The 14545-nt window shown below is 36.8% G+C and overlaps 1 protein-coding gene across 5 annotated transcripts in view; it reads left to right on the forward strand.

The window, feature by feature from the left end:
• TBCK (TBC1 domain containing kinase) overlaps window positions 1–14545 on the forward strand; it is a 110312-nt gene that overhangs the window by 23936 nt on the left and 71831 nt on the right. For 4 of the 5 annotated variants that reach the window (XM_009481633.2, XM_075709304.1, XM_075709305.1 and 1 more), the window contains exons 4-11: window positions 5352–5466; window positions 6999–7072; window positions 8148–8289; window positions 9563–9623; window positions 10958–11019; window positions 11775–11836; window positions 12526–12674; window positions 13686–13824. In XM_009481633.2, coding sequence (XP_009479908.1) covers window positions 5352–5466; window positions 6999–7072; window positions 8148–8289; window positions 9563–9623; window positions 10958–11019; window positions 11775–11836; window positions 12526–12674; window positions 13686–13824 — 804 coding nt within the window. The remainder of the gene's footprint in view (window positions 1–5351; window positions 5467–6998; window positions 7073–8147; window positions 8290–9562; window positions 9624–10957; window positions 11020–11774; window positions 11837–12525; window positions 12675–13685; window positions 13825–14545) is intronic. The other variant, XM_075709303.1, reaches the window with a different exon arrangement.

Raw genomic sequence — 14545 nt, forward strand, 5'->3', positions numbered from 1 at the left:
ATTCAAGATGTCATGCATCAAGTAGTTTTTATTTTCCCTTCAGCAATCTGTGGTATATGTAGGGACTACTGCTGCTGGCTGTCAAATGCATTTTTCCAAAATCACTTTTCCTACTCTGGAGTTAAGCAATTGTTTTCTTTGCTTGAAGCTGGAATTTAAAATTGGCTTTCTGGAAGTTAGAGCAACAGAGCACCATGAAGAGAACCTCATGATAAAATAGACAGCAAGGAGATCTTACCAACACAATACTCAGTGGCTGTGAATTTCCACAGTAACTCATGGGGGGGTATTCTGTGAACACAGATGAAAGATTTGGAATAATGGCTATCCTGTCATAAGAGCTGTTGAGGCTTGCAGGGGTTACTTTATGTTCTGACATTATCAGATGCCATGCTCAAGAGGTTTTTTGGGGTTTTTTTTGTTTTTTTTTTTTTAAACCCAGAAGCAAGCTTGAATTAAAGATGTTGGAAGCCAGGAAAATATCAGGGAACACTTCATACATGCTTGCTCTGTATTCCCTCTCTCAGAGGCATCTGCCTGTCATCTTTTTTGAAAACAGGATAGTGGTCTCATAGTTTTTGGTCTGAGCTAGTATGACCATTTGTAGCGTTTGAAAGACCAGTAATTTTACCTAAAAATTGAAATAATCCGTTGCTGGAAGTTGTTTGTTCCTAGAGCATCCGATCTTGGAGTCCAGCTTCCTGCTTCTACAAGCACCTGCATTATTGTTCCCATTACTAATCACAAATAATAAGTTAATAAATAACCATTCAAACTGAATAATACATAAGTAATATTGTTGGGTTTTGTTTTTTTCTTTTTTTGCAAGAATTCAGAATCCCACCTTTCTGTCATAAACTTTTTAATTTCTAAATGTGTTTCCAACCTTATTTGTTTGATCTTGTACTTATGTTGACCCATGACTTGGGCAATTCTCCCTAGATGTTTGTTCCCAGGCATTGCTCTGTCACTGTTGGGTGAGTACTCTCGCTTTTAGCTCTCTGTTCCATTAATTATTTTAGTGGTATATTGTCTTTACTTGGTTGCTAATAAATCCCTCTTTCCCTCTGTCTGTTTGTTTGTTAATATCTGATCCTTTTGAGGAAAGGTAAGATTCTGAGTACGCCAATTTCTTCTAGTACAACTTTTCCCTTTCACCCTGGCCCAGAAGCTGTTCTCAGTCAGAAGATTGTAGTGGGCGTTCCAAGAAGAATTGTTGTTTTTCCCTCTGTCTGAATCCAAAAAGTGACAAAACTGTCCTAAGCAATCAGATTATTTAATCAGTGGGTTTGCAGCACCACAAGAGATTGAAACTCTGCTAAAACATCTGTTTCCTGACAGGTTACGTTCATTATTCCTGAAGTAAACTTCCAGAAAACAGCTTTGTGTCCTTAACATTAAGAATTCAACAAGCTGGAGATCAGCATGACTTCTAAGTGGAAAACTTAATGTTTTTTGTGAAGGCACAATGCAGCCACCTGTGTATTATTACAGTGTGGAAATTAGTCATTTGTCTGGTATAGCTTTTGGTCTGACAAATTCTGGAGGTAATAAAAGAATCCTCATTTTTGTGGGTTTTTGAGTCGTCTTCCCTTCTCTCTCCACCCATAAATGCCATGCACATGCCTCTCTTAACCATGCTGGTTTTGTATTGTTGGCTGAACTTGCTCATATCAACTAGTAGAGATTCCCCCTCTCCCCCCATACTTTCAAGATGAATTTCTGAGGGAGGAATTAGGTTATCCTTTGTGCTTCCTTTGCTATGGTTCTATACAGTCAAGTTACAGACCTAAGCCTGGTGTTGGTTGTAATCCATATATTCTTTTAATTCTTCATTTCTTGAATGAAGGAACACCAAATGGCCCCTTTTCATGGCTACATTTCTTCTGCTCCAAACTGGTAAAAAAGCAGGCAGTGATTAAATCCGAGCAGTTTCATTTTACATCAGTGTGCAATCCTTTCACTTGAAGAGAACCCCTTTTCAAAAGCCTAGCTGAGTAGACGACAGCTGAGTAGATCTGTTGGTATCCAGACTGAGGATTAAAATGAAGTCCAGTCCTTGAAAATATGCTGGTAGTTGCAGGGAGATCATACCTCTTTCTTCTGTCAAGTGTTCCTTTTGCAGAGAAACTCCTGTTGCTTCTCTCTTTCTCCCATTGTTGGAGAGAACAACCTTAAAACAAGTCTTGTTAGGAGAGCTTGGAAACTCAAGACAGCTAGTACCGCTTCAGATCTGCCAGTTGTTAGAAGTGCATCTCACACTTCCATGCTTTTACTTACTGCCTCCTACCGCATCTGCCTTGAGCAGTGGAATGATTTGCTTTGCAATAGTTTAAAGTCACAACCATGATCACCAGCTGCTGAGATGAACAAGGTATTTCATGCTACACCACTGTCATTACAGCTCGTTAGGTCAACGGTGAAGCATGGTTGGTGTCAAACCTGCCATGCCTTTTATCCTGTGTTGTTTCTTGTGTTTTGCTGTTGGGTTTTTTCCCCGCACCTCCCGTTAAAGGAGGGTGCTGAAACCTCTGCAGTTCAGGAGCCCCAGCGGATAAAGCACTCCTCTAGATCTATCAATAGTTTGATGCTAGCTAGTCTCTTGAAAAACAGGCTTCCAGATAATCAGGAAAAAAGTTTCTGAATCTGCTCAGACCTCGCCATCAACATAGGGTGCTGTAAATGTCCTCCTCACTTAGGCTGTGTTTTCTTTTTCTATTTATGTTTTTTTTTAAAAAAGGTCAACTTAACCTGAGGCCTGGAAGCAGCTGTGTGAGTGCACGTGCTGCACTTGCAGAACCCCGTTGCAATGCTGGTGGTGTTGCCAGTGGCTGTAGAAACGGAGAGAGAGCTGAGCCCCACTGAAGCGAGTGGATAGCCTTGGCAGTCATCTCCAGTGAGGCAAGGGACTGCTGTTGAAGTTGGCCTTGGGGAGTTTAAAGCAGATCTCTTGTGCTCAGTAACAGCGGTGGGCGTTGTTGTCAGGGCCTTTGCAATTAAATGCACATCTCATGGGTAATAACCACAAAGAGTGTGTTTTAATTATTAAATTAAATAAGAACTAGATAATGTGCAACAGCACTATGAAGAGCTTATAATACAGAGTTCCTTCTCGCGTGGGGAGGTGGTGTACATGCTTCAGCTTGAGGGTGCGGTAACATAGCTGAACGCTTCTGCCCAGCAGGGTGGCATCGAGACCTTAAGGACGCTGAGAATTATGTGCAATGAAAGATACTTATAATTCATGTGTTGCTAGTCATTGTAACGCCATGGAGGATTTCTCTTAAAGAGCAAAGAATCCAAAAGTAGTATTTTCAGGCATTTGCCCGGGTTCTATTTTCATGAATTGCAAGAGAACGTGGAGAATAAATGGGTGGCTGAGGCCCCCTAGTGCCCCCAAAGCACGCTGCACTCCTCAGGCACAATGGCCACAAAATTGCACTTTATATTTACTTCTATTTTTTTAATACAAAGAAACACTTTTTAGGCTAAAATACCTCATGATGTACTAATTGTTCACATGCAATTGTTTCCTTACTGGAAACATAAATTCTCCATCATTTATTTTTCATGTCATGTTTTGCAAAGCTGTGCAAAAAGTGAGAGAGAGGATTCTGTTGGCAACCGTTATCATTAATATTTGTGTTGCAGACAAAAAAAAAAAACTATACAAGGAAGCTGAAGGCTTATAAGGTAAACTTTTTACCACCGTTATATCTGCCCAAGGATGTCTGGGAAGAAACACTACACAGCTAGTGGTGTCTGATGCTGTGGTGTATCATGTAACTTGGGGGTGGGAGGGACGGGGAAGAAAGTGCCAGTGAGGGAGGAGCGAGATAGTTGTGGGGGGTTTGTTTTGGTTTTGTGGTTATTAGGCATGTGGTTTTGGTTGAATTGCTAAGACCTTGAGAATCACTTCCAAATGCTATGATCTAAGATACAGCAGTGTGGACATATGTTAGAATAGATTCCCTTTGTGCTTAGAATTTAACATACCAGTGTATATTCACAACTAGTGTAAAATAGTACAGATCTCTCCTGCTAGAGAGGTTAGAGTGTAGAGAATAGCTCCATGTAAGGTAACTTCATGGTGGCCTTAGACTATTATTAAAACATCTCTTTTCAGTATTTCTGTGTTGCACCAGTCTCAGAATTTGTTGGAATTGTGGCTTTTGTCAAAACCTAGCTATTTACTCTTGTGACAAAGTTTTGGCATTCCATCAGGTGTGAATAGCAGCTAATATAGCTTTAATAAATAAATTTTGGTGTTTAGTTGACTAGTTGGCTTGTTACTTTTGCCAGTCTGTAGTGCTTCCCCTCATTTTGCTGTTGCACAAAGTTTTTAATAAGCAAGGGAAGGTAGTGAGCCTTGTCCAGAATGGTATTGTATGTTATTCTTTGACAATGAAATGAAAAAATGGGGATGTAAAGTTAGGCCTTTATAAGTAGATATGCTTTGTTTTCTCAACATTTTGTAAACCAGTGTCTTCAGAGAGAAAGTTTCCAAACAGACCTGAAGTGTGCTCTGCAGGGGAGTGGACAGGAAATGAGGAAGGTAAAAATTAAAAGGAATCTCTCTGGGTGACATTAGATCTGTACCTTTTGTTCTTATTTTGGGTGCGTTTTGGAAGCCTAATACTGGTGGTCTCTGAACAAATTCCTGTTCACTTGTTCACAGAAACTCCTGTTTATGGCTATCAGTTCTTAGAGTAAATGATAACTTTTGTCAAAATACATAGTTATGTCAAAATGGTTTGGATGGTAAATGTCGTCATTTCTTTCCAGAGATGGTAAGGTTGATGCTTCCAAGGTTGTAAAACAAAAGACACTGAAAATGAAGTTTTCTGCCCTTTCTTTTGTTTCTTATTTTAGATGTTGAGATGACTGAAGACTATCAGTGTGATCTAGCCATGCCTCAGCACTATCTTCTAGATAAGCTCCAGTCAACATCTGAGTTTCAAAAACATTTGTTCAGTTGGACTTTTCTATAAACATCAATAGCAGACTTAGGAAGAACAAATAAAAATAAAGAAGGGTTCAGATTTTTTTTCGGATTAGTTGAGGTATATGTCATAGTTCGTATCGCAGAGAATATTATATTTTGCCACAATTTTGTAATGTTTTTAAGGAGCAGTTCAGGGTGAAGAAACCTAGTTGTGGCATATTGAGGAGTTGTGTATGGCACTGAACATATCCTACTATATTCAGTGTTGATCCCTTAAACTGTTCTGGAATTGTAAATGTCTCACTTGTGTTTGGAATAGCTGTGGAACACTACATTTTTACAGATTAAGAAGGGAAACATTCAATATAACGTGTTCTTTTTTCTTTTTTTTTTTCTTTCTTTCCAGTTCTTCAAGGATCTTATGCATAGCATATGAGGTTTTGCAGGGTTTGCAATATATGAACAAACATGGAATGGTCCACCGAGCACTCTCCCCTTGCAATATTCTTTTGGATCGAAAGGTACAGCTACAGGAATAAATACATGTTTTTGTTTGGTTTTTGTTTTTTCCTCTTGCTGCCAATGAGTAGCATGCTATGTCATATATGGAGACTGGGCGGTTATAGTCCTTCCGGTGGGGAAAAAAATTGCATATTTGGAAAGGTGTGGGGTTTGTTTGGTGTGTGTATGTCCCCACCATCCTCCCCTCTGCCATTTCCTAAATTTCAAATGTATTTCAGATTTTATTTTTCTCTTTTCCCATTTTCTTCTATCCCAAACCACTTTTTTTCACCATTTTCTTAAGGTGGTAATCTAAGTCTGCTTGTCATTGTAATTAGTTACAAGACCTTCCTAGCTGTTTGAATAGGAAAATATTTCTTCTGGCTAATTAGCTGTTAATAAGATTTCCTCTGTTTCATGGTGATCTGATACTTGACTTTTAAGATATCAGCATATTTCTTTGTTCATGTTAAATTACTAAAATTCCAGTGTCTGTCAATTTTGTTGTCACAGACTATTGAGTTGGCAGTGTGGAATACAGGTTCTGCTCATAAATGCTGAGAGAAATTAATAGCTGCTGTTGTACTCAGAGCAGTCGCTTCACCTGAACTGACAGCTAAAGAGCTTAGCCTGTCTGCATAACCCCTCTGCCCTTCCTCTTCTTACTCAGTTTAGATAGAATAGCTAGATCCTCCCCTTGGAAGGCAGAAAGAAAAGAGGAAGAAGGAAGGAAGGAAGGAAGGAAGGAACACTGCTTTTGATATACTTGTAAACAAATGAAAATCCTGATAATGCTCCAAGCAAAAGTACTTCAGGATTTTAAGATACTCCTAAAATCAATACAAGAACAAAAGGGGGCTATGAGACCGTAGACTTCTAGACTTTTTCCCTGCACTTGGAATGGCTTGCTGATGTAGCCTTCACTGTTGCACCATCTGCAGGCTGGCTGAGTATAATTCAAAATCCAGCAGAAACAATACCTCAGTTCAACTTCTATGCCTATTTTTTGTTGTTTTGCTGTTAACTTTCTGCCTCTGCAGAGTAAAAGCAAGCACCTGGAAAACTTGTTTGTTTGAAATATATGTTGATACAGTTAAGGAGAGCAAGATAGTAAAGAGTTGGTGGGAAGGACTGGAGGAACAAGGCTGGGTAAATAGAAAAGGTGAGGGAGTAGTACTGATACTTAGGGAGTTCTGGGATTCAAACAGGTTTTTGAACAGTTTTCAAACAGGAAAAATGTTCAATAGAGTATTTAAGCCTTTTTAATTTACTGAAAATATGCTGTAACTTAGAAAGTTCTGATTTTCTGGTGTGTTCCAAACAAGGTGATACTTAATGCTCTTGGAAAGTAAAAGCATTAGAAATAAGCACCTTATTAACTTGTAGTGGAGTTCTGCCTAATAGATGGACAGAAATGTAGGAGGGTGACTTTTTATAAGTATCTGTCTTCTGACAGCTAATGCAACTTGAAATGACTTTTATTTTAACTTAAACACAGATTCTTCCGATGTCTGATTCTGCTGCCCTTGTTCATTTATTTTTTCCTTTTCAGGGACATGTGAAGTTGGCTAAATTTGGTCTCTACCATATGACTGCTCAAGGTGTTGATGTTGATTTCCCTATAGGGTAAGGATGTAGATACACAATACAAATATATCAGGGATGTATTTTTTCAGGAAACATATATGTTTTGAGGCATCATCTTCAAAAATATGTTGTGTTCACGAGTTATAGGTTGCTGGTTTAATTCATATTTGTTGCATACACCCCTTACACAGAAGCTTCTGGTAATGTCACTGAAGAGGTTATCATCTGACTAGGTGAAATTAATGAAGGACTGCGAATGGGTGCCATGCAAGCATGTTACTGTAACTGTGTGATGTCAGTCCTTATTGCCTAGATTTGCCTTCAAATGCTAGTAGTTCCCTGTGACTCAGATTCTGGAGGTACAATCTAATTTCAAATTTAGGAAGAAGCACAATCAGTGCTTTGCTATTGCACACCACTGTAGGCCTCTTCTCTATTTAGCATTTTGTGATTTATTTTCAAGTGATCTTACTGTCTAGTGACATGCTTTGTTGCAGTATTTCCTTGCAACTTTTTGGGTTTTTTGAGGTGTCGTGTTGTTTACAATTGAAATACTGAGATGACTTTTAAAGAAGTAATAATGTTTCCCTTCAGATTTTTTTTTTTTTTTTAGTATTATAATGACTTTTTGACAGAAAAAAGCAATGTTATTTTAAAATGATCTAGCAGCAGGTAGAATATGTCCTCAACGCATTTTGTTACTTTTTTTACAAATTCAAAAAGTTATTTGATGGGAACACTGTCCGTGGAGGGGAATACTGCCACCACCCCCAAGTATGGGTCTAGGATACATCTATTTAATGTACTAGTGCTGAAACTTGGTATACATTTTCTTTGAGATATGTAGATATGCTATGTTGAAAGCTGCTGTTATTTCCTCTCACAGAAGAAGACAGAGCTAGTGATTAAGATTTGACCTTTTATGTGGTAGATACTATGTATGTTGCAATTGGAGTGAAACTTTGCTGCAATGTGTAGGTTTTGGCTGAATGAAATAGAACAATCTGCATTGCTATGAGTTCTGGTTTCTCAGAATGCAAAATTGACAACTGTAACTGAAGGGTAGGGGGTTTGGACAGACAGGGTATTACTTAATGTTGCTGCATCTTTCTAGGTACCCATCTTATCTGGCACCTGAAGTAATTGCACAGGGAATAGTGAAGTCAAGTGATCATACTCAGTGTGAGAAGCCTCTGCCTTCTGGCCCTAAATCAGATCTGTGGTCTCTTGGTATAATATTATTTGAGCTTTGCATGGTATGTAAAAGGGTAATTCTCTTGATTGTGACTCTTGGGGAATAGTTACGTTAACTTGATTGCTCTTGAGTATGGGGTTAATGATGCTTTGCCCATCACCCTAGTCCAAATATCAGAATATGTTAGCATTCCTACCTGGATGGTATTGGTGGTGGTTCAAGCAGTAGGATGCATATTGGCTTGGTACAAGTATGTGTGTTAACCATGAAGGGCAGCTGCCTGTTAAGCCACAATAACAAAATTGCATGATTGAATTCTTAGTGAGGAATAGCTTCTGAACCAAGAAGTCTCTCTAGATAATTTGTTGGTTTAATTGTGTTTTTAAGCATGAAATAAGTATTGCTGTCATGCCCTCGCTCTCCTTGGAAAGGATGAGAAACTAATAAAGTTTCATGGAGAGGAAGAGAAAGGAAAATCTGCCCTATCACCAGAGTTTAAAGAGCTTCTGTACAGAATCAAGGGTTTATTTGGAAAATGCGTATTTGACTCTAGAAGTTGAAATAAATTATGACAGCATAATCTTTACTACTTGTATATGTTAAACTGGACTTCTTGCATTCAAAGACAGCAACTTTCTGTAGGGAGGTATAATCTAGCAAATACCTCAATATTGATATTTAGTCTCATTATACAAGATAACTAAATTGTCAGACAACCGCATGGTCAAGAACCTGTTTTATATAGTGATTAGATCAAGATATTGGAAACAGTCTTCTTTTGCATATTCTGCTCTTCTCTAAATTTGCATAGTGTTCATAGATTATTTATTCTTTTGAATAAGTACATTTTCTTAAAAATGCAATAATATTTTCTGAAACACCTTTAAAGGGATTTTCAGATGACTTGTCAAAAGCACTGTGCAATAATACAAGCTATGATGATTACCATGTTTAATAATTAATTACCTTTGTGCATGCTCACATTGGGAAAAAAATATAGTTTTTGAAAGCCTGTTACTGAATTAATAATAAACCTGCAGGTTTGCTAAGGCAGCTTGCGGCTTTGTTTTGCTGCTTTTTTTTTTTCCTTTTGCATTTGTTCCAGTTAAGAGCCATTATAAATGATACATCTTTTTCTTTATGATGGCATGAAACTATTTGTGCTATAGTTGGGGTAAATAATGTTTTCTGTTCTAACAGGTAGTTTTCCTAAATCTAAAATTCATGTGTAGAAGCTTATTTCACTGACTGTGTATATAGATGGGTATGTATGCTATCTAAATATTTTTATGTGGTAGCATTCAACTGTTTATTTGATTTTGTTATTCTTTTAGGGGAGAAAATTATTCCAGAGTTTGGAGATAGCAGAAAGATTGAAGTTTATAATTATGTTAGGTAAGTAGCACAAAAGAAATTTTTTTAAGTTTCCAAGTAGCTCTATAATTAGAGATTTACAGGCTAGTCAGCTTGTGATGCTCAGACCTAAGGCACTTCACCTTTGTCAGCTTTCATCTCCAGAATTAAATAGGCATTTGAGGCATGGTTGCTTGTCTAGGGAAGGTACAGAGGTGGGTGCCAGGAAAAGTAACTTTGCAGAAGAGCTATGAGTATGTTAGAGTAAGGGCAAACTATAAAAAAAATATGCTCAGGAAAGGTTGTCATTTTGATGGTTATTTGTTGTTTTGTGTTGCAGGAGGTTTCTGAAATGAGTTAGGAATTGTATGACAGTAAAGAAAACTGTCCCCTCACTAGCAGTGCTTGTGTACCAGATCCCAAGCAGGGAGAAGCAGGACTCAAATAGGAAGACAGCAAATAAAAAAAGAGGGCTGAGAAGCGTATTAGTGGATCTAGGCTTTTGATTCTGGCTTCACGTACAAACTATAAAACATTACTGTAGACATGAAATTTTTGCTTTATGTAAATGAGTCTGGAAGTGGGACTATTTTGTGGCTTTTAAAACTTGATTTCTTGTGGGGTTTATGTATAAACCACGGGGAGGGGAAGTGCATGAATTTGCAATTTGAAGCTTTATCAGTAAGTTGTTATTATACAGAGCAAATAGTAATGCTGTTAATGTTAGTTACTCTCAGTAGAAACATCTTTTTCATTCAGCACTTAGTGCTTGGGTGTTGAAATTCTGACTGTTTTGGTAAGTGATTTGTTAACAAAGCTTCCTGAAGTATTTCACTCCCCTTCAAGTTGAATGCAAATGATTGGTAACCTTTATCCACTGAAAAAAATTCATGTCCTGACTTGGGATTATTTTCTCAATAATGTGTTGAAAACAAGTTATAAAATACTGCTAGTATTATCTGCAAGTAGCAACAAAATGAAAATTACTTTCAGCTTCTATATCCAGGTATTTTTAAGTTCTTTCAGGGTTGTGTGTTTTGTTTTTGGTTTTGTTTGTTTGTTTTAATAAGTGGAAAGACTTTTTAATTTATTTGACAGACACTGACACTCTGGGTTTACTAAGCCTGCAAAAAGATTTTCACTGTTAAATTAGATGTGCTACTTAACTTTCTTAGGCTTCAATTTTCTGTCTGCACAGGTGATAATAATTTTCATTTCTATTTTTGAAAATTCACTCTCAGGTGATGTGGCAATGTCAATAAAAAGCCAAAGTTAAGTGCTTTTTATTGGAGTGGGGTTCTACCTGATATCCTGTTCAACTGGTATCACTTTTTTCATAGTCTTCAACTTTTTATTGTTCTGTTTGTTTTTCAAAGGCTGTGTGGATGATATTGTAACTGTATTGGCTGAAGAACATGGTTGCCTTGATATTATTAAGGTTTGTGGAACTAGTTTACTCTTCCATGCTGTCTCTTTAAAAACATTTTATTATTGTTGCATGGCATTTCACCTTTTTTTTTTAACTTATTTGGTCACTTGATATCTTGTAGCATGAGGAAAATTTTGAAGTCTAAACTACGTATCTAAGAGTCTTTCAAATAGCCATTACTGGTAATATTAATTCTTTCCTAAAATTATTGTCCTTCTCAGTAAAAGTTAATGCTCTCTGAATAGTTTTAATAAGTTATAAATTTTCTTTAAAGTGTTGGGGGTTAAGTGTTTTTCTTCTAGAAATTTAGTCTTCTATCTGGTCCACTTTACACATTTAGATAGTGTAGGTTTATACAGTTCAGCTTCTCCCCACCCCCAAAATTAATCACTGAATTTTAGTGTCTGTATATTTTGAGACATTGTGTAAAAAGATTCTGACTATTAGTAGAAGTGAGTTCCCAGGTACTGTGTTGTTTCAGTCTGGGTACAGAATATCTAAACTAAAAAATAAAAAGCTGCATACATTGCAAATTTTTCAGATTTTTTTTTCTTTTCTCAAAGCAAATGCAGGGTTGGGGAGTGAGAAGAGTTACTTCCCCAGCATTTTGGTCTGACACAGCTAACCTCGTATGTGTAGGTGTGAAATTTTATTGCCCTCAAAGGAATAGCCTGTATGTTAAAACTTAAGTATGAGCTAAGTGGCTTGCTGAATTCAGACAGTAATAAACAGAGCTCCTCCATATTTTTTTTTTCATGTTCTAGGACCTTTCTGAAAATATCATAGCTCTACTGAAGAAATGCCTTACATTCCAACCTTCTAAGAGGCAAGTATTCAGTCCAAACGCCTTGTAAACTCTGCTGGGATGCTGAACCTTTTTTTTTTTAAATACTGATGATTTGTGCTACCTATAAGAAATTCCTGGGTTTGTTGCTTTTCAATCTTTAAAGGAAAAGAATTGGGCGGAAATCAATTGTGCAAAACCTTGAGATTGAATCTGAGTATTTTTGGGGGCAAACTATTCAGACATTTGTAGTCCTAAGTTCACAGCTTTTACTGATTCCATGTGTGGAAGTTGGTGGTGGTTACTATAGCTCTGTTGTAGACAGAATTAGGGCTGCTTTCTTCAAATCTCTTCTTTCAAAGTACTTTTTCATTGTGTCAGTCCACCACAACTTTCTTCTGAAAACTGAAGACTTTTGTTCTTTAGTCAAGACATTACATTTGCATTTTTCCATCTCTGCTTAGAGGAATTAAAGAGGAATTAGTAAAGTGGTTGCTGTGTACATTAAATGAAGTTGAGATCTGAACTTGGGCGGTAGACAGACTGTGTGGTGTGTTATGCATCATAAATTGAAGAAAATTGGTAGACATTTTTGCTATTAAAATTTCTGAAATACAAGATAATTTAAAAATAACTTGCTAGTATTTGTTACTGGGGACATTTCTTACTGAAATGTAACATTTTTGGAAGCACTTTACTCCTAGTGTTTTATTCTCTTTTCTTAATTCAAGGCCAACTCCAGAGGAATTGCTGCATGACAGTTTGTTCAGTGAAGTATCCTCAGTATATCCTCCCTTCCACAAACCTGCTGGTCTGTTCTCATCTACTCCAAGGTGTGCTAATTTAACGCTTCCTGAAGACATAAGTCAATTATGTAAAGGTAAAAGCAGGTATTGGGATAAATGTCATTGGAGGGGGAAGGAAAATAAAATGTTTTGTCATTTTCTCTGAATACTTTGTTGGGGAGAAATTATTAAATGTTACAATATTACATTCTTGTAATAAGTTGTTTAATGGGCAGACACATGGGCAAACATGTTTTGAGGGATGTGTGCCAGTCACAGGAGGGCATGTTGATTTTTGTGTTTCAACCTCAGGGAATAAATAGTTATCATTAGTATTCAAGTCCAGCTTGGAATATCAATATCATCTTTTGCCTTTAGAATTTGGACATGTGCATGTGCAAGGTAGGTTTTTTTCACTAAATTGTGTCGTGAATTGGTAATTGGATTCTGCTGGATCATAGCACAAGATGATTTTTGGAAGTATTAGAAAACTAAATCCTTGTGAAAGAGGTCATATTCTAGAATAAAAGATGACATTTCTACGTTTAAAACTACAATATGCTGAAAGTGTTACCACTCTTAAGTCCTTATTAACTTTTTCTGATGAACTCAGAAATTTCTACATATTTAGAAAATCTCATTATACAATTTTTGGAGACTTAGATTTTATACCTTGTTTGTATGGGTATGGTATGTGAAGGGAAGATAGATTATAACTACTCAGTATAAATCACTAGGTTTTTATTTTTACTCTTAGTGCTGTGTTGTGTACAAAATACCGTTCGTGGCTGTTTTTTTAAAGACATACAGGAAGCAAAAGTCTACACTTCAGTGTATTTATCTGATTGGTTCTATTTTCTGGCACTAAGGCAAACTGCAGAAATACTTGGTTTTTTTCTGACTTTTCTGCCTATCTCCTCTTTCCTTAAATATTCCTAAAGGGCACTTGCAAAGGGAAGATCACTTTTCCTCTAACTTCATATTAAGGTCTAGGACCTTTCAAGCATAATAATTTTTTTTTCCAACAGTATGTGTTTAGAGTGGTAAGAAGAAATACAAGCTGCCTAAAAAGCTGTAGCTAATTTTTATGTGGTTTCTCCTAATAGATGAAGATAGTGATTACCTAGCAGAAAGATCAATTGAAGAGGTTTATTATCTCTGGTGTTTGGCTGGAGGAGACTTGGAGAAAGAACTTGTCAACAAGGAAATCATTCGATCAAAGCCGCCTGTCTGCACACTTCCCAAGTAAGGAAGGAGAAGCACTTCAAGGGAAAGGAGGATGGATGGAGAAGGCCAGTGATTCTGAGAGAACATTTTGGTTTGGTTTTTAGTTTCAAGACCTGTATGTGCGAAAAATGTCAAAAATAGTGTTCTTGAACAGTAGGAAATCATGCCACTTCCCCTCTTAACCAATTGAAGGCATTATTTGAATGCCTTATATGTGTTGCCTACCTGCACTTCATATTGCTTTCTGAAATTTGAAGAAATGTAGGTGAAGTGCAAAATACTGAACTGGAAGTCCCTAAATTTAGCACACTTGCCAATAGTATTAAGTTTTAGTAAAAATATCTCACTGTGCTTCAACAGCATATTTGTAATTGTAATTTAATTCAATACGTTCTGTAGCAAATTCTCACATTCTGAATTCCCTTTCACAGAGCAGCAGTGCTGAATGGTCAACCTAATTATTCAGCAGATCAGCTGATTACTTTTTTAAAAAAATGTTTATTTTTTGACTTAAATTCTGTAACAGTATTTTAGTTATTACTACTTTTATCTTACTGCTGCACATGTTGCAATTTTATGTAGTATATTCATGTTTTAATCCTACAATCTGATCTTAATAAGTGCAATTATGTGTCCATATAGATCAATTTGCTGATTCTGGGTTTTAAAAACACATGAAGTCAGTGTACAGCCAAAATGCAGTATCTTGGGGAAAAAAAAAGGTGAAGCTAAATTTTAA

This window comes from Pelecanus crispus, chromosome 4 (genome assembly GCF_030463565.1).
Source record: "Pelecanus crispus isolate bPelCri1 chromosome 4, bPelCri1.pri, whole genome shotgun sequence".
NCBI lineage: Eukaryota > Metazoa > Chordata > Aves > Pelecaniformes > Pelecanidae > Pelecanus > Pelecanus crispus.